The sequence below is a fragment of the Macrobrachium rosenbergii genome, chromosome 19 (assembly GCF_040412425.1).
Source record: "Macrobrachium rosenbergii isolate ZJJX-2024 chromosome 19, ASM4041242v1, whole genome shotgun sequence".
Taxonomy (NCBI): Eukaryota; Metazoa; Arthropoda; class Malacostraca; order Decapoda; family Palaemonidae; genus Macrobrachium; species Macrobrachium rosenbergii.
Window position 1 is genome coordinate 22,537,588 of NC_089759.1, and position 26,684 is coordinate 22,564,271.

The 26,684-nt window shown below is 42.1% G+C and overlaps 1 protein-coding gene and 1 non-coding gene across 2 annotated transcripts; both read right to left on the bottom strand.

The window, feature by feature from the left end:
• Nucleotides 1-9,730: 9,730 nt before the first annotated feature.
• nst (phosphoglucomutase 3-like protein nst) lies at nucleotides 9,731-26,415 on the bottom strand. Its single transcript, XM_067121266.1, has 9 exons — nucleotides 25,774-26,415; nucleotides 24,014-24,084; nucleotides 22,664-22,889; nucleotides 15,445-15,576; nucleotides 14,990-15,227; nucleotides 14,246-14,429; nucleotides 13,134-13,361; nucleotides 12,030-12,199; nucleotides 9,731-11,157 (listed from the first exon to the last, which is right to left on the bottom strand). Exons 1-9 carry the CDS (start codon nucleotides 25,872-25,874, stop codon nucleotides 10,891-10,893), a joined length of 1,617 nt encoding a protein of 538 aa, XP_066977367.1. The 5' UTR covers nucleotides 25,875-26,415; the 3' UTR covers nucleotides 9,731-10,890.
• LOC136848871 (5S ribosomal RNA) lies at nucleotides 19,688-19,806 on the bottom strand. The gene has a single exon (XR_010856165.1). It is a non-coding gene; the product is annotated as a 5S ribosomal RNA (ribosomal RNA).
• Nucleotides 26,416-26,684: the final 269 nt, after the last annotated feature.

Consider the following 26,684-nt stretch of genomic DNA (forward strand, 5'->3'; position numbering starts at 1 on the left):
TTCCACAGTACACTACCTTTCTGCAAGGTGTTTCAATTAAATTAGTGCCCAATGGTACGTCCTTATTATATAGTATTTACCTACAATTTTCAACCATTTTCTAACATTTAAATTTTAAAAAATAAGCCCTGCTAATTAATACACGCATATGAATAATTATGCAAAGTACTACTGATCTGTAATTTTTCAGGAAAGCCTGACAGATTAAGCGTGTGAACTATTTTCTGTATATATCGTCTATGATACTGTATATTTTGGAAGAAATCCACATTGATCTTAGATGTAAAATTAAATTCTTAACCATTTATACGTGATAAGTCTTTCAGTAAATGTTTTCACTTTCACATTATCGTAACCTCTATCTGAACTTAAAGTCTTGCTACAAGCTCATCACAAGTCTGATGATGCACCTTATCAGGCTAAAGAATATGCATTTAAATGCATCTGTCGTTGACACAGCCTCCATTCTTGTCACCCACATAAAAAATGGCAATACCCATACTACTGTTTTACATTTGTATAGTTAAAGCTAATATTTGTATGAAGCTATCAAATGTGTACACAATGTCTCACTGACGTATTTCAATTAATTTTTAAAGTACTTAATGGAGGAGGGAGGCCACTCACCCAATTACCTTTTCCCTCACGCAGAAGGTATGATTATTTTTGTTGATTCTGCTTAGGTCCATATTGATTTAAATTCTTAAAAAAAAAAAAACACTTATTCTGTTTCCTAATAACGTCCACTGATGAGCAATATAGGCTTCATCAGACCATTGTGAGTAGTGTAAGAACAAGAAAGGTCAACCGGGTATTAACTTATTAATTGTTTTAGATTTAGCTGGCCTTGTGCCAGCACGGGCTCTTGCTCCTAGAACAGCCCGTAACACTGTTTATTACCTGAGCGAAGGTATACATGGCAGAGTGCGGACGGAAGCGTGGTGTTCGACCTCCGAAAGCCGTGACCCGCACTCTGAGCAATTTGTGTTTGTTGACAGACAAACAAATGGCAATTTTGAAAGACGAAATACATATCGGCAGAAAGACCAGAACATTCTACACATGACTATTTACATGGGAGTCTTGACATATTAAGAAATGCAATACGTGACGTGATTGACGCCTGACGTCTTTACAAGTACTCCCCTCTCCCCCAAGACAATAATTACAAAGGCAATGATTGGAAGACACCTGAAAACAAAATCAATCACGGAATCACTTTCGGAGCAGGAGCCGGCCCCGAGTTCTTGATACCTGCGGACGTGGGGCGGCTTAGCCGAGCAGATGACTTCCTTAGTGCGGCCCTTGGGGCGTCCTCGACCCCGTTTCAGGATGGCGACTGGATCATCTGCGGCCACGTTTTGTGGAGGAATTCTGGGGCGCTTGCCGGTTTCCTCCCAAGTTTCGCTGTTTAACAGAAAAGCTGGTTTCAGCAGGTCGGCAGAAACCCAGTCTTCACGCCCGTGGACGTTGATGAGATAGGGCTTGGATGATCTGCTGACGACACGGTATGGGCCCTGTATGGTCTGGTCAAGGGTGGGCGGTGGGCGTCGATCCTGATGAAGACGTGGGTGCAGGCATCCAGACTACCAGGGCTGTAGACATGGGTCCCGTCCTTGAAAGTCTTTCGGCAGGGCGCGAACTTCTGTACCACTTCCCTCAGCCTTAGAAGGGAGGTATCTTCGTCGTTTGGCGCCGTGGGGAAGAACTCTCCTGGAACGGCTAGTGTTTCGCCTTAGACTTTCTCTGCGGGAGATACGTCGCCTTCTGCCCTCGGTGCAGTGCGGAGACCCAGTAAGACCCAGGGGAGCTGGGTCTTCCAATTGTTGTCGATACAGCGTGCCATCAGAGCTGTCTTCACCGAACGGTGGGCCCTTTCCACCATGCCATTGGCTGCAGGGTTATATGCTGTTGTACTGTGGAGAGCTGTCCCCATCAGGCATGCCAGGGCGACCCAGAGCTCCGACAAGAATGCCAGGCCCCTGTCTGTAGTTATGCTGTCAAGCACACCGAAACGGCTGATCCAACTTGACAGGAGTGCCTCTGCACAGGCGCTCGTTGATGCTTCCGTCATCGGGGTTGTTTCCGGCCACCGTGTGGAACGGTCTATGACATCAGGAGGTATCTGCTGCCCCCTGATTGTGGCAGAGGACCTACTACATCTACATGGATGTGACTGAAGCACCGACGTGGTTGAGGGAATTCTCTGATGCCTGATTCCGTGTGCCGGGTGACTTTACTTGTTTGGCACGGTATGCAGTTCATCGCCCACTGCTGAACCTCCTTTTTGATACCGTGCCACACGAACTCCTCTGTCATCAGGCGCGCCGTTGTTCGGCCTGATGGGTGGGACAGGCCATGGATGACATCGAACGTCTGCTTTCTCCTGGATGCAGGGATCAGGGAGAATGGGTGGCCCATGCTGGCATCGCAAAGAAGTGTTGAACTGGATCCTATTGGCACATCTTCCCATTTCAGTGCGGTGAGTGCCGTGCGGTAGGCTGCTGTTTCCGGGTCTGCGGCCTGTTCCTTCGCCAGGTCCTTGTAGTCTATGCCAAGGTGGATGGAATTTATCTCGACCCTTGGTAGGGCGTTGGCTACTGGGTTCTTCCTGCCGGGGACGTAGCTAATGGTGCAACCGAACTTGGAGATAGCGGCCAAGTGCCGCTGCTGCCTTGCAGACCATGCGTGTTCCGCCTTTGTGAACGCATGTACTAAAGGCTTGTGGTCTGTGAGGATGGTAAAAGGGGTGCCGTCCAAGAGGTACTTGAAGTGCCGCACGGCTTGGTAGATTGCCAGCAGCTCCCTGTCGAATGCACTGTAGTGGGTCTCTGGCGGTGTTAACTTGCGACTGAAGAAAGCCAGCAGACGTGGGGAGCCTTCTAACACCTGCTCCAGCACCGCCCCGCAAGCGATGTTGCTGGCGTCTGTGGTAAGTCTCTGGGAGGCAGTGGGGTCGTGATGTGTTAATGTGGTGGCTTTGGCGAGGGCTGCCTTCGTCTGCTCAGACGCCTGTTGTTGCGGAGCAGCCCACGCCAGTGCTTTCGGTTTCCCCTTCAGGACTGCGGTCAGGGGATACATGATGTGGGCAAAGTTTGGTATGAAGCAGCGGTAGTAGTTGACCATGCCGAGGAATTCCTGTAGGGACTTGATGTTTTTTGGCATTGGGAACTTCTTTACTGCGTCCACCTTGGAGGCCATGGGGCACACACCTGCTGGGGAGATCTCATGGCCCAGGAAGTCTACCTTTTCTGCTCCGAAGGTACATTTGTTGAACCTAACGACCAAACCATTCTCCTGCAGGCGTTTCAGTACGGCCTGGACGTGGTGCAGGTGTTCGTCCAGGGACCTGGAGAAGGTCAGGATGTTGTCTACATAGGAAACGCAGAAAGGTAGGTTTCTCAAGATGGTGTCCATAAGGCATTGGAATGTGGCCCCGGCATTCCTGAGGCCAAAGGTGGAGCAGGAGAAGGTATGCATTCTGAACGGCGTGATGATGGCTGTCTTTGGAATGTCGTCAGGGTGCACTGGTACCTGAAAATAAGACTTGAGTAAAGTCAATTTTTGTAAATACTTTGGCCCCGTGCAGGGCGCCTGTTAGGTCCTGCATGTTCGGCAAGGGATAGTGGTCCGGTGTCGTTACTAGGTTCAGGCGATGAATAGTCGCCACAAGGCCTCCAGGAGCCGTTTGGTTTCTTTACCATGTAGAAGGGTGATGCCCACAGGCTAGATGCCTTCTTGCAGATGCCCATCCATTCCATCTCGGCGAAGGCCCATTTAGCGTCTTGGAGTTTTTTGGGTGGCAAGCACCGGAATTTGGAGTGTGTTGGCGGGCCTGTTGTGGTGATATGGAGATGGATGCCGTATTTGGCCTGGGCTCCTGGCAACTGACGCAGCTCTGGCTTGAAGATGTCAGGGAACTTGTGGAGGAGGATGCTGTATTTGTTCGAAGTGATGGAGCAGACAGCGGGCATCCCCGGCCCGGTGGAGAGCAGTCGGGAGCGGCAGGTTCCAGTATCCAGCAGTCATTTTCGACCAACGTCTACTAGAGGTTCATGGTGTGCGAGGAAATCAGCACCCAGGAGAGGGAACTTGAGGGAACAGTTCTGTAGCAGCGGATGGGGCTTCCATTTGCAGCCACCAGTGTGGTTGCGGTACTGGATGTGCGGTTGCGGTCCTCTCTCGACGGCGGAAACACCAATTGCATCACCCCGGTGTCTACCAGCATCCGTTGTTTCGATATGACGTCGTGGATGAAGAATCCTACTGGTTGGGAGTCTTTAAGGTTTGCAGCCACTGCTGTTACTTGTGGCCGCTTTTCTTGTTTTTTGTGAAAGAACAGAGGGCTCTGCAATTTCTGGTGGCGCTTCCGAACCTCTGATGAAAGTAACACCAGGCTGGATTTGTCCACGTCCTCTGCTGCTGTGGCAGCGCTTTCTTCTTGTGCACCGCATTCGTGTCCTCTGCCTCGTCTTCTTTCGTTACCAGGTTACAGGCTGCAGGTGTTGCGGCATGTTTGGAGGCCTTGGTGGCCTCGTGGAGTTTGTGTTCGACGTTTCCCAATTCGCCCATTGAAAGGGCGTCCGCATCCGTGATTTGCCCCCTCACCTCCTGCGGAAGGCGCTGCAGGAATATTTCTCGCAACAAGCTGATCTCCCTCTGACCGTCCGCGTTGACCCCTGGCAGCATCAGGTGACCTCGGAGTTCATCCCAGGCGTCTCTGGGTGATGAGTCCACCAGGGGCTGGGTCATCAGGTCGAGGGCATGTTGGGCTCTCTCTGGGATGGGCATAGAGTATGTTTTGATGAGCTTGTCTCGCAGGTCTCTGTACTTGACTTTGCCTAGCTGCAAGTCCTACCATGGGGTGATTTTGTTGAAGACCTCCTCTGGAAGCATTGTCATGGTTACGTCTGCCTTGGTCTCCTCATCTGTAATTTTCGCCACCCAGAAATGGACGTCTGCCCGCAGAAACCAGGATGTGGTGTTTTGTCGCGAGAACGGAGGGAGTTTTATTGCCTGGCTTATTACTGCCTTCGAAGGTGAGAGAGGGATGCAGAGGATCTGTGCATCCTCGGAATGACTTTCTACCTCAGTGTCTGACATTCTTCCTTATACCAAAACGGTATTTAGTCTGTTAATGCTGTTTGGGGCTCGTCAGAAGTCAAAACTATACACCATGTGGTTCTGTTAATGACTTCTGAGTACGGTCGACGTGAATCGTGAATGGCGGGGCCAAACCGTTCGAGCACGCCAGAACGTACCTGAAGGGGTATGCTGTAATTAGTCCGTTAGTGGCGTGGGTGTTCTCCGAGGGAGGAGCTTTCAGAGGCCTAGACTTTTGTCGCTGTGTGGTTCCGTTAAAGGCTCTCTGAAGGTAAAGCCACCGTAGTGAGTCCGTTAATGGCAAAGCCAAAACCGCTGTGTTTACCATAACTCTTCAGATCACCAGTTGTGAGGACAAGAAAGGTCAACTGGATATTAACTTTATTACCTGAGCACAGGTATACATGGCAGAGTGCAGACGGAAACGTGGTATTCGACCTCCGAACGCCGTGACCCACGCTCTGAGCAATTTTTGTTTGTTGACAGACAAACAAATGGCAATTTTGAGAGACAATAAATGTACAACGATGAAATAAATATCGGCGGAAAGGCCATAAAATTCTACACGACTATTTACACGAGAGTCTTGACATATTAAGAAATGCAACACGACGTAATTGATGCGAAAATGAAGAGATGTCCGACATCTTTACAGTAGATTAGCTTTCCAAATTGAGTGTGCTTTATGGAAACTTCAGAGATTATAGATTTTCCAAATCTGTCTCTTCTGATGTTCAGGGGGGGAACTGACAAAGCATGCAGTGTACCAGTAAGAACTGTATGCCTCTGCACTGTCATATTGTTGTAATGAGTCACTGACCTGCCATCTACCCTATAGCACACTCCATCACTATTTACCTCTGGTATTCCAAATAAATTTGAGTCTTACACTTCCTTCAAGCTCTGGAGGTTCATTTTTTTCTTACAAGCTTAAGAGGTTCTACACATAAACAGCAACTAAAATCCACTTTAATACTAAATTTTTAGCCTGTATAGAACTGCTCGTAAAGCACCATTTCGTTCCTGTTCTGGTAAATTTGAGAAAGTTCCACTTCCCATTGGAATAGAATAGAATATAGGATTTAGGCCAAGCGCTGGGACCTATGAGGCCATTCAGTGTTGAAAAGGTAATTGACAGTAAGGTGGTTTTTAAGGTGTAACAGAAGGAAAACCTTGCAGTTGCACAATGAAACAATTGTTGGCGAAGATGGAAAGTCAGATAGAGGAAAGAGAATATGAACAAAGGTACAGCGAAAGGAATGAAAGAGGTTGCAGCTAGGGATCAGCGGCTGATTCAGGATTTAGGAACGCTACAGTAAGGGGTGGCGAGCGTCAAAGGCGCGAGGCAATAAGCTACAGGGTCTAGGGTGAGCAGTAGCTTCCCCAGTTGGATCCGGGCAGGAGCCCCAGGGAGCAAAACGCTTTTATAACATTTCACAAGCATTTTGGGGCAAGTTCTGGTACTCTGTTCTTCTTTCTTTCTTGTATCCTTGGTCCCTCTCAGCCCATTGTTTCATCATTGATTTTTTTTTATTTTACACTTGATTTCTGAAAATCTGTTCTTTAAACAATACTACTATTGCTGCAACAAGAACCACTGATACTACTACTACAGCACTACTATTATTATTATAAGTTTTGATTTTTGCTAACATTGATAATAATCTACTGTTAGGGGTGCCATTCATAGCTGAAGGGGGGCCAGCAGCCCCTTCCTAAATCTGCCACTTTTAGGGATGGCTGTCATACCACATTAATTTAGTGAGAAGTGGTAATCAACCAATTTCATGTTTTAGTGATGGTTACTTTTCCCTTACTACCAAGCTTTGGTGTTCTCTTTCTGCATCTGTTTCCCCTGGCTAACACCCTTCCTTCTTTTACTATTGGTTGGTCTGTTATTGCATTTTCTAGTTAGCCAATATCTTGTTTTCTTTGGATAAGGGCAAGAAAGGAATGCAAAAACAAATCACACTGTAAATGTTACAGAAGTGGTGGATGACCTACAGCATCATTTGAATGATGTAAAGTCAACTATAGCAGCTGTCCTGTCCCTACAAAAGAAATGTAAACATTTCACAAAACACAATGTGTGTGAATCATGAAATTTAGGCTATCAGACTAAACACTGGGGCACTTTCAGTATTCTGTGCTTAAGACAATGAAAAGGTGTTACAGTGGTTGGAAAGTATGGTAAAGAAATCCAGCAACTAAATGAGATAAAGATAACAATCTAAAGGTAAAACTAGGGGAAAATCCCACACATGCAAAGATGGAAGAAAGGGAGACTGGAGGTAAAGTAAAATGTTTACAAAAGGGTGCAGCTATGGCCCAAAGGGGTGCTGCTGTGAGGTGCACTGACAGCACTTAAGGTGAAAATTCAATAACTGGAGATAACTTTAAAAAATTGTCTTCATTGATGGATAGGTAAATACCTTTTGCTTTGGGGTTTGGAAATTTTGTATTGCTGGTAACTGATAATTTTGTCTTAATGGAATTGAACTAATTTAAAAATGAATGTTAAAGACATTTCATAATAGAGTACTGTATTCTAAGTCAAACTCTGTGAGGTTTGCACACAGGAATTCACAGTGGTTAAGTTCTTAAATGCTGCAAGAAATGTGTAATATAATGCAATTCTACACTTAATCTGGAATACTCTAAAAAATAAAAATCTCCATTCAAACCAAGTCCAATGTAAAAATTACAAATTTTCTGAGATGATATGGCAATTGCTACAGTACTTGTTTGCACTGCACATAGTTTACACTAAAATGTCATACAAACAGAGTTGCGAAACAATGGTAATTTTACATCACACAGGAATGGAATACAAAGATTAGTGCTCAGTGGGCATTCATGAGCAATTGGATTTGTCCTCCTTTCCAGCCAATGACAGCTAAGCAAGATCTGTGGATGGAGACTGATAAATGATATTAGCTATCCCCTTTCCCTTCAGGTGGAATCATCTGCAGAAAGAGAAATTAGGAAAACTTAAGAGTGGAGTCACTGTAGCTTGTACTACAGTTGATTCAGAATCCTGTCCTATTTACCTGACACATCTACAACTCTACCTTTCCTTTTTTTTTGGGGGGGGGGAGGTTCATTAACTTTTGCTCAAACAGTCTTCCACAAGGCCGAAGAATTGCACCCTAACTAGAACGTCAAACAAGTGTAATACAGGCAGTCCCTGGGTTACGACGGGTCCTGCTTACGACGTTCCGAAGTTATGACGCTTTTCAAATATATTCATCAGAAATTATTTCCCGGTTTACGACGCATGTTCCAGGGTTACGACGCCAGACCAACGGAAGAAATATGGCTGCAAAATGGCAGAATCATCAAAATTTGGAGTTTTTTTATGAAAAACTCAATAAAAATGCAGTTTACATAATTTTCAATACACCCAAAGCATTAAAAGTAAGGTTTTCTTAGGATTTTTGATGATTTTCTATGATTTTACGGTTTACGACGTGGCGTAGGAACGGAACCCCCATCGTAAACCGGGGACTGCCTGTACTTGCCCAAGGGTATCCTGTAGGTAACTGCAACACAGGAGAGTACAGTTAATTCATTTTATCGTTAAGTCAAAGTTTGAAAGCTGATGGCTGATCCTCATGCCCGGGAGTATACTGTACAAGACATACACCAGACAATTACTGGCAAAAATGACATTTTTATAATACAATAAAGTTTTATATATACAGTACTTACCAAGTAATTACATGATCAAAGCTTTGTAATTACTTGGTAAGCAGCTTATATAAAAATAACATTTTTATAATAAAATAGTTTTATATATACTTACCAAGTAATTACATAGCTTTGATCATGTAATTACTTGGTAAGTAGCTTATATAAAACTGAAAATCCTAATCATATCCTAAAGCAGTGGTTCCCAACCTTTTTTTCAGGTGACCCCAATTATGTTTTTCAAGATAGGACTGCGACCCCAATAATTTAGTTGCATATCTATGTGTTATTAAAACTATATATTACTAGTTGTCGGCTATAAAAGTAAGGAACGACAACTATTATGAGTATGTGTAATGCTGTTCGCGTACCAAACGCGTATGGCACAGTTCAGGGTTGCCAGCATTACAATTCAGTGTCCTATATTTATATATAAATGGAAATATACACAAATAGAAAAGTAAAGATCCACAATTGCGTTTGTATATTTTTCTTTACTAATCTTTACTAAGAGATCAACTAAATGGCTTAGATTTTTTTATTATAATACGTTGTCTGGCTGTAGCCTCCAGTAGCTATAGACAAGTTTGATACAGCATTGGCAGTCAGGACTACTACATTTGAATAATTATATAATACACAAGCAAAAATTCGCAACTATCCCTCAACTAATATGTGATTGTATATCCTAGAATTAAAAATTGACTGTTTTAAGTTCGAGGACTTGGCGACCCCAGGAAAAACGCTTGGCGACCCCATTTGGGGTCGCGACCCCAGGGTTGGGAACCACTGTCCTAAAGGGTTATTTACTCACCTTACATTACCTGTTGATTTAAGCAGAATGACATTATGTAATGACTTTTGTTACTGCTCAAATCAACTACAATATTGGAAACACAAAAATGAACTTTTAAGATTAGAAAGGTCAATAAGAGAATTTTCTTGAGTGTAATCATTACATTGTGCAAAAGTACAAAAAATAATAAATATATCTAAAATCACAACCACCTTATACAACTCAGTCATTCTTTACATTACATAAAATAAAATCATATATACTGTATTCATATATAAAACCCAATTACCCCTATAAATCCTAAGAGGAAGCTACAATCAACCTGATAAAAATATATTCCATACTAACACCATGTCATGAAGATGCATAGACAAAATCATTTACTGTATAATCAACCAAGTGTAAGGATACACAGTTAGGCACACTAGAGCGTAAACTGTATTATCTTCTTTGTTTATTCGAGTCAGAGAACTACTAATAACTTGTCAGTCAAGCTCAAATTGATTTATATCCCTTACCAATAAAATAATTTTATAATCAGAATTTTATAGATCACATCAATTGCCCCACATAATCTATGTGATGAAATGGACATTAAAATGATGAGCACTGAGCTTATAAAAATAAAATATCAAAAGATTTCAAGTTAATCACTAGAACACTAGTAAAAAAAATAATCAAATAGAATAGAATATAGGCTACATATTAAAAGTGAATTAATGGTACCATATCTCCAATGTTGATATTTGCATTTCAAATTAAACTTCTTTTGAGAGAGAACACCATTTCAAATAATCTGAAGATTCACTATATGTAATGTACACATAAGTAACAGCCAACTGAATACAAAGGGAGATGCAAAAACATATATATCATAAAAACAGTTGAAAGGCATCACAACTTAACAGTTCTATTTCAGTAGAAGAATGTTTAAAACTAACTATGCATTAGGCCTCTAACTTAGTAGAGTATTTTCCAACATTCACTTTCATTCTCCGACAAATAGGCAGCAATGTGATCAAACGTGTTCTAACTTCAATTGCTTTCATGAAGTTAATGTGATCCTGTCTTGGTCTTAAGAGCAAAATTATTTCCTTACATAGATATAAATCTTAATACTTTAAAATTTCAGACTACTGTATAGAGAATTATTATTCAAACATATAATATCACATCTCTCCAAAGCGTTGGTTTTTAGTGAACCTGGGCTTGCAAAAATTTATCACTAAATTACTGTACTTAAAAACTCAATCCTGCTTTACAAGAACTTCCCAATAGCAACTTGAAAGCAAAAACTGCATTCACACAGAGGTTGGTTTCTCTCCAACACCACCAGCTTCACTGTGCACAGCACATGCAACCTTCACAGCTAGCTCATCAGCTTCTTTCTGTGTTGCAGCTTCTGCATAAACTCGAACAATGTCTTCTGTTCCTGAGGGCCTCACGAAAGACCTCCCTTTAGGATAGGATTTGACAATTGCATCAATACTTTTCTGTAGACCTTCAGGGGTTACACAAATACGTTCAGCGTCTGTTGTTGTAATAACGGAGCGATCAGCAACACACACCTGAAAAACAAGGAAGTTAATCTGATTACGGCACCTTGAACTGTTTTTCCTAGCTATCCTCTTCATTCAAAAGCATATAAATAGCTTTACACAGGTTCTGGCATGTCACATCTTGGTGCTAAGCTTCCAAAAGGTAAGCAATTATAACTACACTTTATGAAATATCTGAATGTTAATTTCCAAATTACTGCAATAACCACTGCTGAAGTTATAGTATAGAGCTTGTCAGCTTTGAAAACAACAGCCATACACTGAAGGCAAGTCACTAATCAAGATAAGACAGTAGAAGGAGTGGTTTGGAGTGGTACTGGTGATAGGGAGGATGATAATATTGCCTTGTTGCTCACTACTATTCTAAATTTGCAACAATCAATAGGCTTACAATATTGTAACATTTTTTTCAAGCATCTATCATGCATTTAAGAATTATGAAATGCATGTGCCACAAACAAATAATATGTATGAGTTAACCAAGAAGAGACTTGTGGAGTACAGGTGAGTATAAGTGTTGCTTTCAGCCTCACCTGACTAGAAAAATGCTCTTCTTTATTATAAGGAGGTTGGTGATATTACACTAACCACCACTATTTTTCTGTGTCTTTCACATAAATAAATGCTAATAATATGTATGATCAGCAGAGGTTCTGCTTCTATAACAGCTTCAACAGACACTATATGAAAAAGCTTATTTTGTTAATTCTACTTTGTCCAATCTACCTACATGTATACAGTAATTTTTTAACTGCTACAATAAATCTGCATCTAAAATGTCAAAGCAAAGAATCTCAGCTACTGTAATTGTAACTTCTCTTCTGCGGAGTGAGGAAAACACTTCAGTACTGAAACAATAGTTAATATCACAACAGCTTTACCTTCATCTGTCTATTAGGCAGGTCGTGGTATGCCGCATTCCAATCACACACAGACCAGCCTTTGGCATGTAAGATAGTTTCAACAAGCAACATGTCTGATATGGCATCTCCCACTGTCTCATTGATCACATCTAAGACCAGAGAAAGCTTCTTGGCACTCTCATTTCCACCTGCAAAAATACAACAACAGTATTTCAGACATTGCTTAACTTACATATCTATAAATTACAAATGACATACCTAATTTTTGAGAATAATTTTTTTCATTTTCATCACAACAGAGCACTTTTAAAAACTTATGGTCTGACTGACATTTTCCTCTTGAAAGGAATGTGTGTTGTAAGAATAAGGGAGAAAATACTAAATTCTAAATGAAATATACAACAGACAAGTAAACGACCTAAATAATCCAGGGACTGCTAGTCAAGGATAGTACGCCTGGCAGGATGAGGGGCATAATTATTTCACTCAGGAAGGTTAAGGTAATATCTCAGGTAAATATTATAAAAAATAATAACCCCTAAAAGGGAAATCAATTAGGGAAAGAACTAACAAAATGAGTGAAAAAACCTTAAGAGGAGAGAACTCGTACTAAGTAAAAAAATATTAAACATGATTTTGATGATAAAACTGATGTTTAATCACCTGCTTAACTCTCAGGTGATTCAAACCTTCCTCTATCTTATAGGAAAATTAATATAAGTTATGGTTTGGGCACAAAAAATCTAAGGATTTATCAGGTAAAAAGACAATAATAGGGATGTTTACAAGCCACAAATCTGCTTACAGTGCACTTAAATTACCAAAGATGATGAGAGCATGAGTATATACAGCGACTGGAATTTGTTACATTCTGTAGTATGTATGGCTTTGAAAACTTTTTAAACTAATGGTAAATACAGTATAATCACCTGATATTTTAGTTTCCTTCAACTTTTATAGTTTCTGACTTAGACTGCACAGTAAACATATTTTTTTCATTTTCTTCAGCACATAATCATTATCTAACAGCTTAACAAAAGATAAATTCTGTTTAACAAAAAAAAGATTTTAGGCTTAAAAAAAATCCTGACTTGTACAAATAAAAATCACTCAAAAGCATACCTGCTGCTGCAGCACGGATAGATGATTTGGCTTCCTTGGAAAATATGACTGTTCCATGCCCATTAGCTTCAAAATAAACCCCAATATCAAACTGCAAAGCCATGTGATGTAAGTGCTTTACACCTGTTTTAGCACAGGCCACAGGAACTCCTAATTTATTTGTAATATAGTCAGTTGAGGCACCATTGGCATATGCAGTTTGAACTAATCCAAGCTTAAGACGGAGACCTGAAAAAATGTAGGTGACCTGACCGAATGGATTTTATGTACTTTCCATCATTTTTTGTGCATTTCTTCCATCACTACTCGTGAAGTAAATCATGTCAAATAATATTAGGGAAAAATGTCCATGGTAAGAAAGCTTGGCATGGTATTTGCTTAAAAATTTAGTACATATGAAAATATGTAAGATTATTTCAAATATAACTTCACTAATGACATGTGCTCTGTGAAGCTAAGATTACTGTATTCATTTTTAAAAACAAATTCATAAACATTCAGTCTATCAACTTTATTAAATGAAAGAGCAAGTATCCAAATGAGTTACACTACTAGACTCGCATAATACTTGCTCAAAAGACATGAGTCACTTGGGCAGAGCACAAACTACCTATTTACAAATACAATACAATGGTATATTGAGAGACCCACTTTGCTAATTTTACTAGAGTAGTTAAGCAAAATGGGGTACAGTAAGATGCCTCATTAATTAACCTTAATGAAATGGCAGGAGATGGTTGCAATTAAGTATCTCTATTATGCAGTTTTGAAGAAAATTGAAAAAGCATATTCTACCATGCAAAAAATGTTACGGGCAGCTGTATGAGTTACAATTTTTTTTCACTCAGTGGTGTGTTTATACTAATTAACAATAATAATGGTGAATAACTTCCAAGAAAGCATTTCATGGCAAACATTCAAGGGACTTTGATGAACTAAAGTATAAGATTTTTTCATTTTTGCAATGTATTTCCCAATTACCAAGCATGATGGCCAATGCTTTTTAAAATTCAAGATTAACTGGAACAAAAGTCTCATTCATATTATGGCTAAGCTGAAACTTTGATCACAAGAAAGAAGTTTCAGAACATATACATCCTCCTTATGCTTACCTGCACTTTTCAGCAATTCTTGGAAATATCCAGCCACTAACGTTGCAATCTTATCACCATCTAACATATGATATTTATTATCATCATCTATGTAGCTATATATAACACGGTCAGCATCACCATCAACAGAAACACACCTAACATTTTGAGTTTCTGGGACACCAGACGGCCACTTCTGCTGAACCTGCATAATAATAAAAAACAAAAAAGGCTGATATTTATTGTAACAACATACATTATGTTCTACATTTTGCTTAGCAGACAGAATAAACCTATGCACAATGAAAAGCCTCAGAAGTAAAATTATGATACTGAATTTAACACCAAAACTACATAAAATTGTTTAAGCTAAAAGGCTAGTGCTCATGCTTACTCTTTGCCATTGCACTTTTACTGGTAAACTTCATCCATATCCATTTGCTATAAAATTTTCTCTTTTTTGAGGGGTTCATTGTGAACATTCAATATACAGTATTCAGTTGCATTAATGCACTATATGCTTTCTGCTAAAAACATCAGCAAACATTGAAAAATTCTACCTTAGCAATATTTATCAAAATAAGACCATCCCTAAATGCAACAACCTTGAAAGATTGGGATAGGATTATGAGAATCTTAAAAGTACAGAAAATTTTTACAATTACCAGAATATTTTGTTAACTTTCTTATGTAGGTAATAAAAATATAGCACTCAGAATTTAAGAGGGGCTACAAGTTTTTGCTGCCATTGCAAAATCCACATACCTTGACAAAATCAGCACCACAGAGATGGTTGAGAATTCCATCACTATTAAACATAGTGGTTATAAGAGAGCCTCCCAGGTGTTTAAGGAAATTTTTCATCATGATGGCTCCAACTCCATTTGCCCCATCAAAGTAAATTTTTGGCTCGTAATTGCCATGAGATGTCCCAGATGAACGTAAATTAACAAAGGCATTTGCTATTTTCTTGTAATAACCATCTTCAGATGGTTCACCATACCTGCAATACAAACCTCAGTCATGTTATCAACTAATTTCATCAATTTACTAAGTTCATCTCAAAAGCACAAGTAATTTTCTGGTCAATTAAGGAATTTCCTCAAACACAGAACACATGCACCGTATGCACAATAAAAACAAAACCATAAACTAAATACAGTATAGGGTGCAAATTAATTGTCATAGAGAACTTACTATTATAACTATAAAGTACTTACACTCCTCCATCATTGTGGCAGGTAACTACATAATGCAAAATTGGTGTGGTTATGACGCCAAGATCTTTCACTTGACCACCAACAGCAGTAACACCTATAACAACAGCCTCACAAAGTCGGTTGCTACTTGGTCTGCAAATGAGTGTAAAAATGGAAACATTACAGGTGTGTTCCTTCATCCCTTCTCTGTTCTTAGGATACAGAGCAGAAAATACAACTGATCTCTTTACCCTTCAATATTAACCTGGTTGTTTAGGTTACTTATTAAAACAAGATGAATTTTAATATTTAGATTTGATTATTAAAAAATTATTACACTACATTCCATGTCAAAATATTAATGGATGAATCTTCATCCATTATTGGTATCTATAAGATACGACAAAGAGCACTCATGATGTATACATAAAGTATGATATTTTAATGATAAAATAAAGTTTGTTCATACTTACCTGGCAGATATATATATAGCTGTATTCTCCGAAGTCCGACAGAATTCCAAAAACTCGCGGCACACGCAGTGGGGCCAGGTGGTTAATACCCATTCCCGCCGCTGGGAGGCGGGTATCAGGAACCATTCCCATTTTCTATTCAGATTTTCTAGTGCCACTGTCTCCTGAGGGGAGGAGGGTGGGCACTATGATTATATATATCTGCCAGGTAAGTATGAACAAACTTTATTTTATCATTAAAATATCATTTCGTTCATGCAACTTACCTGTCAGATATATATATAGCTGAATCCCACCATTGGAGGTGGGAAGAGACAGAATAGGATTTAGGAAACAAATATATGTAGGCGATTGACGCCTTGGTTCCTTACTTGTTAGCATAGCTGACTTCGTGATTACAGTCACCGAAGCCTGCTTCTGCTTTACTACAGTCTCCAGCAAGGTAGTGACCTATATAGCTGGTGAGTTCTAGATGATCTGTCCACGGGGGCATGACCACAATGGGACTAGATCATAAGACCAACTTACAGCTTTCGACATGCCCTCTCCCTGGTCCTGGGAGTCCGACAGAGGTCCAGGCCTATGTTAGCATAGCTGACTTCGTGATTACTGTCACCCAAGCCTGCTTCTGCTTTACTAGAGTCTCCAGCAAGGTAGTGACCTATATAGCTGGTGAGTTCTAGATGATCTGTCCACGGGGGCGTGACCACAATGGGACTAGATCATAAGGCCATACTGTGAGGGCAAAAGGAGCAACGACCAACCACCTGACCTAGAGCGTCAACAGGTCCTGCCGAAGGGACACCAGATCGGGGGAAGCCTCCGTAACCCTCTTGCGGCTTTCGACATGCCCTCTCCCTGGTCCTGGGAGTCCGACAGAGGTCCAGGCCTAGAAGCGTTATGGGACGGATCTGACGTAAAAAAACAAAATCAAGATTAAAATATACTTCCTAACCTCTAAAGGATAGGATGAGAATCGCTCCCTGCCCGCAACACTGTGTCTGCAGAAGCGACAACAGGTCCTGCCGAAGGGACGCCAGATCGGTGGGAAGCCCCCGTAACCCTCCTGTGGCTTTCGACTTGCCCTCTCCCTGGTCCTGGGAGTCCGACAGAGGTCCAGGCCTAGAAGTGTTATGGGGCCGATCTGGAGTGCGGAAACGTATGGTCCTAGCGAATAGCAGTCTTCGTATGTCGTCTTCACGTCCCGCAAGTAATGTGAAGCGAACACCGAATTGCTTCGCCAGAAGGTGGTACCCAGAAGATCGCAAAGGGACATGTTCTTCTGGAAAGCCACCGAGGTTGCAATGGCTCTAACTTCGTGAGCCTTAACTTCAAAAGACTCAAGTCACTGTCTTGAACGTCGGAAAGTGCGTCTAAAATGGTGCTTCTAAAAAAGAACGCCAGTGCATTCTTAGAAAGAGGCAAATCCGGCCTCTTGACAGAACACCACAGACTGTCCGAAGGACCTCGACTTTCCCGAGTCTTCTGCAAATAAAATTTGAGAGCCCTGACAGGACACATGACTCTTTCTGGTTCACGTCCGAGAATTTTCGTCATACCCTTAATCTCGAAGGTCCTGGGCCAAGGGGTAGACGGGTTTCGTTTAGCAAGAACATACGGCTTAGAGAACATACTGCATTATGGCCTCTAAAACCTACATGATTATTGATAGCCTGAAGTTCACTAACTCTCTTCGCCATAGCCAGAGCAGTTAGGAAAAAATCTTCCTTGTCACATTCTTGAGACGCCAAGAAAGAGGCTCAAGGTATTTGACATAAAAAATTTAGGACGACATCCAGGTTCCAGGAGGCGTCCTGGAATGAGGTACCTTGACAGTCTCAAAGGATCTCAAGAGATCGTGAAGATCCTTGTTGTCGGCTGATAGTCTGAATGCAGTTAGACTCAGAGCGGGAAGTTTTGAGGTACCTTTCGAAATGGGGCTGCCTGAGCAGATCTACCAAGGGACGTCCCCATAACCTCCACAGCTCCTGACATACTTCCTCGTGAAGGGTCCACTCGGTCGGTAGAAGCTGCCGCTGTCGACCGAGAAGGTCCCATGTGGATATTCTCCACTCCTGCAACGAACCTCGCAAGGATCGTGATCCCCCGCGCATGGGCCCAAAGCAGGATCTCCTTCGCCAGGGCGAACAGGGACCGGGAACAAGTTCCTCCCTGTTTCTTGAGGAATGCCAGGGCTGTGGAGTTGTCTGAATTTACTTGTACGACTCGGCCTGACACTTGGCTCTCGAAGGATTGAAGGGCCAGCAGGATCGCCCCTAATTCCTTGAGATTGATGTGCCAGGACACCTGTTACCCTCTCCAGGTGCCTGACACTTTCTCCCCTCCTAGTATTGCTCCCCATCCCTCCCTGGGAGCGTAGGAAAACAACACCAGGTCGGGGCTCTGAAGGCATAGAGAAACCCCTTCCGCCAACCTCGAGGGGTCGAGCCACTACCTCAGGTGAATCTTGAAAACGGGAGAGATCTTCAGGGTCTCCTCTAGATTCTCCTTGTCTATTCAGTTTTCCGCCAGGAAAAACTGGAGCGGCCTGAGATGAAGTCTTCCCAGGGAAACAAACTTCTCCAGAGAGGAAATGGTCCCCAGCAAACTCGTCCATTCCCTCACCGAGCATATTTCCTTCCTTAGGAAGGATGAGACTTTTTCTAAGCATTGCTACTGACGTTCCTGGGATGGAAAAGCTTGAAAAGCCACTGAATCCATCTGAATCCCCAGATAGACGATGGACTGTGTCGGGATCAGATGGGACTTTTCTTCGTTCACTAGAAGTCCTAGGGACTTTGTCAACTCTAAATTCGCATTCAGGTCCTCCAGACACCTAGACTGTGAAGAGGCTCGGATGAGCCAATCGGCCAGGTAAAGCGAGATACGAATACCCGCCAAGTGAAGCCATCTCGCCACATTTCTCATGATAAACGTGAAGATCATGGGAGCTGTGCTTAGCCCGAAGCAAAGAGCTCTGCATTGAAACACTCGTCCCCTAGTACAAACCTCAAATACTTCCTCGACTGGGGATGTATGGGAACGTGAAAGTAAGAGTCCTGTAAGTCCAGAGTGACCATCGAATCTCCTGGTCTTAATGCTCCTAAAACAGACTGGGACGTCTCCATCGTGAACTTCTCCTTCACCATGAAGCGGTTCAGTCTACTGACATCAAGGACTGGACTCAATCCTCCCGACTGCTTCGGAACTAGGAACAGTCAGTTGTAGAATCCTGGGGAGTCCAGCTCCAGGACTTGCTCCACAGCTCTGGCTCGAGCATTTGCTCTAATAGCTCGAAAAGGATCTGTTGCTTCTCTTGAAGGAATGAGGACGACAGATCCCTGGGCGACGTGCACAGAAGTGGTGAGTCGAGAAAGGGGATCTTGTATCCTCTCTCGATAACTTCAAGGGACCATGTCTGCCCCTCTTACTCTCCAGGCTCTCGCAAACGAAAGAAGCCTGGCTCCTACAGGTGTCTGGAGGCGCTGCAAATCACTTCCTGCCCCAAGGTTTAGGCGGGGCTCCGCCTCTGAAAAGACCTCTACCTCGGGGAGAAGATCTAGAGGAAGAAGCTCCTCCACGAAAGGGCTTCTACTTCCTGGAGGTCTGGCCCGACAACGACATCAAAGGGACTGCCGGGCGTCTTGACGAGTGGGCCAAGAGGTCTTGAGTGGCCTCCTTCAAGCTGGAGGAGAGATCCTTGAACAAGGACTGGGGGGAAGAGATGGCTCGAAAACGGGGAGAACAGCAAAGCCCTCTGCGACGGAGAAACTGACTTTGCAAAAGTATGACGCCAAAGGCATCTGGTGTTCCCAGGCGGTCACCCATCCAAGTACTGACCAGACCCAACGTTGCTTAACTTCGCTGATCGCATGAGAAGCAGTGCTTTCAACGTGGTATGGCCGTTGGCTGGTAGGGCCATAGGCTGTAAAGTTACAGTACAAGGCCCTCTTCTTCAAGAGGCCCGTACAAAAGAGGGAAGACAGTTCCTCTGAGCCATCCCTGACTGCCTTGTCCATGCAGTTCAACACGCTGGACAGCTCCCCCAGGCAGATCGAGTCGGGACTCCTAATCCTGACGTCTAGAGCCCCCAAACACCAGTCCAGGAAATTGAAGACCTCCATGGTTCGAAACAGTCCTTTCAAATGGTGATCCGTCTCCGACATAGTCCAGGACACTTTGGCAGCCGACAGGAGGGACCTTCTAGGCGCGTCGACCAAGCTAGCGAAGTCTCCCTGGGACAACGAAGGAACTCTTGAGCCGACGTCCTCCCCGGTCTCTTACCACATACCTGCCTTGCCGCTCAGCTTGGACGGAGGCAGGGCAAAAGAAGTCTTGCCTTGGGTCTTCCTTCCTCCATCCAAGTGTTAACCTTCTTGAAGGCCTTCTTCGTCGCCAGAGACGAAGTCATCTTGACAAACCCCGGCGCTCTCCTCGTCTAGGACGAAGCAAACAGCGAAGGAGGAGAGAGAGTGGCCGAGGGTTTGAAACTTGTCGCCAAACAAGTCCTTAAGAAAGGCCGGCTAACACCTGGTAGTCCGTAGACGAGGAAGGGGGAGGCTGCTCAAGGACTGCAGGCTCCGACTCACAAGAGACTTCTCCCTCTTCAATGGGAGAAACGAAGGCCTTGCGGTCCAACACGCAGATGGGATCTACGCTTCCCCGCAGACTTTGATTGCTCTGAAGCTTCACTTCGAGCAACCAAAGAGGCGTCCTCCCGAGAGTCCATCCGAGCGTCCTGCACGGCAGCGAGAGGAGCGTCCTGACGAGCAGCTACAGAAGCGTCCAGGATAGCTGCTTGCGGAGCGTCACGATGGCGGTCCAGCTGAGCGTCCTGCACGGCAGCGCAGAGAAGCGCCCTGACGAGCAGCTACAGAAGCATCCAGGATAGCTGCTTGCGGAGCGTCACGATGGCGGTCGGCCGGCGCCCTGCATGGCAGCGAGAGGAGCGCCCTGACGAAGCTACAGAAGCGCCCAGGATAGCTGCTTGCGGAACGTCACGATGGCGGTCCAGCCGAAGCGCCCTGCACGGCAGCGAGAGGAGCGTCCTGACGAGCAGCTACAGAAGCGTCCAGGATAGCTGCTTGCGGAGCGTCACGCTGCAGCAGAGCGTCACGATGGCGATCCAGCGAGCGGTGAACACGACTGGGAGACGAAGCATGCTTGACAGAAAGGCCCCCCAGTCAATATATTGTGAAATAGGCTACCTACTTGGGAAGTCTCAACTCCCGCTTAGCCTACGAGTACTAGAATTTGGCTCGCCTACGTTAGGCAGGTAGATTTTGTTGTAACAACATAGTTACGAAAACTTTATTGGACATATCCTCTTCAGCGTCCGCCTTACGAGTCCGTTTTCACGACGTGCACTTTGACTGACCCAGCGTTACTATTGTTTCTTCTTTATTATCGCTTGACTCGCTCAATCTATGCACCTTCGCAATAGATAATATTTGTTAGCCATCTTCCAGATGCAAAAAGGAGCACTATTAGTGCGAGAATGAAATCCTGAACTAATAAATTAGCAGGGTGGGAGGCAAAGTAAGCGATCATTTATCAAGCAAACCTGCCCCTACACTCATGCATGTAAAGTGAGGATCTACCAAAACTTTCGGTAGCCTCACCTTAAACTCATTCACACAACATACTCTGAAGCTAGCATAACTAGATCCAGACATCATCCAAAGAGCAATCAAAAGCAAATTCCACAAAAGCGTATGCCAATCCACAATCCAAAGACAAAACCAAAAGTCAAATAGAATACTTAAGTGGAAAATAACGAGTTTACGAAATCCAAAGACGGAGGTACTGAAAACAGTTGTTGACAGTACCGGCGACAGAGAAAATCTGAATAGAAAATGGGAATGGTTCCTGATACCCGCCTCCCAGCGGCGGGAATGGGTATTAACCACCTGGCCCCACTGCGTGTGCCGCGAGTTTTTGGAATTCTGTCGGACTTCGGAGAATACAGCTATATATATATCTGACAGGTAAGTTGCATGAACGAAACCTAAATTATTTTGAAATGTTAGCCCCAAAACGTACGTATACACTGAATATAATACACATGAAGTCCACATACTGCACTGAAGATACTACTGAGTTCTTTTGTCTAACAATATTCAAGGCAAAATTACATATACATTCATAATTTTTTATTTGTTAATTCATGGAATAATCTTACCCTAAAATTACTAAGGTTAAAACTGAACTTTTAAAATTACATAGGCTAAACAGGTGTCGCCAGTCTTGTTCCATGTCCACACTCCATCATTCCTATGAAATTGGCAAGTACTGTATCTTTTATTAATTTTGCACTATTAAAACAGCCTTTAATTGAATTAATCTATAGATTTTTACTGAATTACTCCTAAGTACATGCACTACAATACATACTCGAACTATTAATTCTGGTGAATTTTTTCCCCATACCTTACCACTGTAGTTAAAGTGCCTTATACATAATTTTTTTTTCACTGCTGAAAATAAAGGTGTTTATATAGATTACCAGTCCCCCCAAATTCTGAGAAAGTAGTGCCAGCAGGGCTCCTATCCCCATGAGGTCACCTTTCATAGAATATTTACACTGCTTATATTTAGTGCAACTACCACAGAAACTGTTACAGTATTGCCAAATAAAAATGAAACAGGCATTCTCTGCCTGATATTCTTGAAGGGATAAACCTGCAATCAGACTCTTACTCATGTTTTTCTGTACTGAAATTAAATAAACAAGGGAATAAAAAAGATAACTTCACTTGAAATACTACCTAGTATCACGTCCAACATACACCAAAGGTACCAGAGTGGTGTCAATTCTGGCTTCTTTAATAATGTTCTCCATGACTTGTGTAATATCTTCATCTTTGGCATTGACTAATGATGTAGCATGCACCTCCCATGCTGGTGCCAGCATTTCCCCCATTGGATCAACTAATTTCACACCATTGTCCTGAACAGGATTGTGTGATGCTGTTATCATCACTCCAATTGCCGCTGGAACAAAAAAATATGGGTTGACAATTTATTAATATTATATTCAATGACTCATTCAGTAAGCAAGTGCTGGTTTTAGCAACAATAAGAAACATGCCTTACACATTCTCAGTAAACTAGGTTTTAATTAATATCCTCAAATTTCCTGATGAAAGCAATTACAATGAAACAAGTTGCCTATAAGATTAAATATTCCTTCTCTCATTAGACCGACCAATGAAGAATTAGAGGAATTTATTTCTGGTGATAGAAATTCATTTCTCGTCATAATGTGGTTCGGATTCCACAATAAGCTCTAGGTCCCATCGCTAGGCAACCAATTGGTTCTTAGCCACATAAAATAAATCTAATCCTTCGGGCCAGCCCTAGGAGAGCTGTTAATCAGCTCTATGGTCTGGTTAAACTAAGATATACTGTACTTAACTTTTTTCTCATTAGGCTGACGGAAGACAGCCTTTCACTACAAGCTCAGTACAATACTTGCTGTGAGTAGCTAAGCCTTTAGCTAATTTCAAAGATACTTTGTACATTATATGATTTGTCTGCTACAGCTGTATGTTAGGGCATAAAAAAAGAGGGCCCATACAAGTAATTTATATAAAGAGTTTGCTTACATTTTCTGAACATAAAAAAAACTAACTTCCTTCCTGAAACTCTCCATATAATTTATTACCTACATATATTGTAGCAACAGGAATCAGGTTTAATATAGTTAAGAGACCAAAAACATTGAAACTCCACAAGATCTCGGTGGCACAAATTTTTGTCAGACATAGTGAAACCCTTGGAGATAGCAGAGCATTTATACCACAAACCATTTAATAAATTTACAAGATAACAGTTGAGGAGAACGTTATAAACTTAAATTGTTAACTACGCAAAATCAAAATTACGCAAATGGAAAAAAATCTATCATATACAAAAGGGCTGTGAATTACATTATATACTTGTAACTGAACATATAAAATGTACACACCAAAAATGCACATTATGCTGTACTGTTCATCAGATTTATGTACTGAAGATATATTTTACCCCATGCATACTGCATAATTGTGTATACAGTACAATACAAAGTAAAAATTCTATAAACATAAAAAATTATATATAATTTTCCCCCTTACCCTTTGTGTCACATGCTCGTAATCCAGCCAGGAGGCCCATCCGGTACATGATGAAGTCCAGTTCATCAGCACTGAAACAAAGAATAATTAGCCATGGTTAATATTCTTAAAAATAGTAGATGTACTTACAATGGATGGAAAATATTTGCATTTCTTTAAACAAAACCCTCTTTTGTTTAAAATCATAATTACTGCTGTGCCAAATATATAATGATAACTCTCAAAACAGGCCACAGGCTTGGGCAAGCACAATAACAATTTCAGCCTAACTATAATGATCCTCTTACTAGGATTCCTAAATACCAAAAACTATGCCCAAAGCTGCAAGTGAAATGAAATGAACAGGTAATCAAAACTTACTGTAATTTTCAGTAGTACTGTAGTGTGTTAATGAACTTCATGAATAACTTAAATGCATATTTGCAAAGGAGCAAAGAATCAAAGGCAACTACAGTACAGTATATATCAATAATATACTATGTTTGTCACAAACGCATGGATTTTGCAATAGAGTTCCTGGTCAGGAAGGGCAGTGTCACCCAGGTGAGGTTACATTAGGTTATGGTGTATTACACATATGGGTCTGTACATGAGATTTTTAAGGTTATAAGATCCTAAAGGCCTCAAGCCCTTAATCAGGTACACTTCACTACAGATTAGATAAGAAACTAGCCACTTTACTCTTTCTCTGGTGAATTTCTTTTCTCTACTATGTAGCCTAGCTTAGCTATTTCAAAATCACAGTTGGTAATAACCAATTTCTTGCCACTCATTCCCCCACCCAGTAAATAAAATGGTCCCCACGGTGGTTCCCTCCACATTGTTAGTGGGCTATGAAGTATGGATAAGATAGGGGAAGATACCCAAAGCAGGGAATGGTATGCCCAACAAAGATGGTGAAAAATATACATACTACACAGACACAAAACAAAGGCTCTGATGTTCTTAGCTAAAAATCAGTGCCATATAATTGGCATTTTTAGAACAAATTTGTAAGTATATCATCACACAGTCACACAGTAATATGTGTAGATGACATATGGGAAACATTTCTTTAAATGGTCTTAAAAACCAACTCTATTAATGATAAAGGATGCAGAGGAATTGCGCATGCAATTTCTGCAAGTTGCTGTCAGCTTAAAAACAGGTTAAAGACATTTCTGCAGGCATAGATCCTAACCTAACCTTTCCTTGGCCTTGTGTAACGAGCTCTGACTAGCCTGAGATGCTCTGCCCTCATGGATCCCTCTATGTAACATTACGCATGGCAGAATGATGTGTATGTAGTTATTCTGCCAGGTAAAACTGAAGACTACTCCCATGCCCCTCTGGTTCATAACTACCAGCTTACATACAAAATGGGTGCCGAGTTAAGTAGGCTACCAGCTACTGGGGGACGAAAGGAAAAACATGAGCAAATGATGGTATATATCATAAACATAATACACAAACAAAAACATACACAAAAGGTGGTAAATTTTCCCGTCGGCGACTGGCAGGAACAAGCCTGTGATAGTAATTAACAGTTTTACCAAATTAAAATTAACAGTATTTAGTACAGTTTCAGTCTTGATTCCCTGTAAGGTTAGGTTATACCCAGGCCTACATCTGATCACTCTAGGCTAGCCTTTCTTCAATTTAGCCTGGGCTTAGCTATGGTCAGGCTGGCTAACCATGAGCTCATCTCAATTTCTCCTGAACTCACTCTAAACACAACTCACCGAAACTTAACTAGCTCGGTTTAGCTCGAGCATACTCACTTGGACCTAAAGCCTGCTGTGCCATATTGGATAGTTTTGGTGGTGGTCTTGGGATATTTGCCCCTCGAATTTTCGACGCCCTCGCGAAAGTTTGATGCCATTGTCCTCCGAATGATACGAAGCGAACTTGGGACCAAGTTACGTAACCCTGTCAACTTTTCCTCACGCCGACAATAGCTTAACCTCAGTAAATTAAGTTCAGTGGTGAATTTTCATTGAAGGTCAAAAGGAACCATCAACCGGCTTGTCTGACAGTCTCCTTTCTTATCTGCCGGTACTGTAATGCCGTAACCCCGTCACAAAAATCCGGTTTCCCTTCGGGGCAGACCCCCCAACACGTAACGCCTCCCAACTTTCCCCCAATCGGCTGTCAAAATGTCAAGCGAGAGTCACAGTCTGTGGGTTACAGGGTTGTAACGGCACCTCCTGCTCATGGCAGCTTTTTCGGGATTCGTTTCCAATGTTTTTCTGAGGTTCTTATCAGATACATCAGTCCATTAACTACATTAATACATTACGCAATAAATTGGTAATTGTCGTGTTTCTAATTTTTAATGTATCATAATAATTAGTTGAGATTTTAAGATATTTCCATCTCCATTTCATTTTCAACCAACTTGGTGGAAAAACACCGCCTTACTTTTTCTCATGAAATGTAACGCTGAAATGCATGTTTACATCTGAATCAGAGTCTTCCATTCAGCTCACTCACCTACTGTATCTCGAAAAGAGATCACCTGCCATGACCAGGAACCCTAAGAATAAAACGAAAGATTTCCTTACATGAAAATGAGGTTAACCCGGATTGGAATTTATGGAGTATTTTTCTTGCATTGGGTCAGTCGCCTTTGTACGTACAGTATGTTCATGTATGCATACAATTGCCTATGTATACGTTTGTTTGTACTATG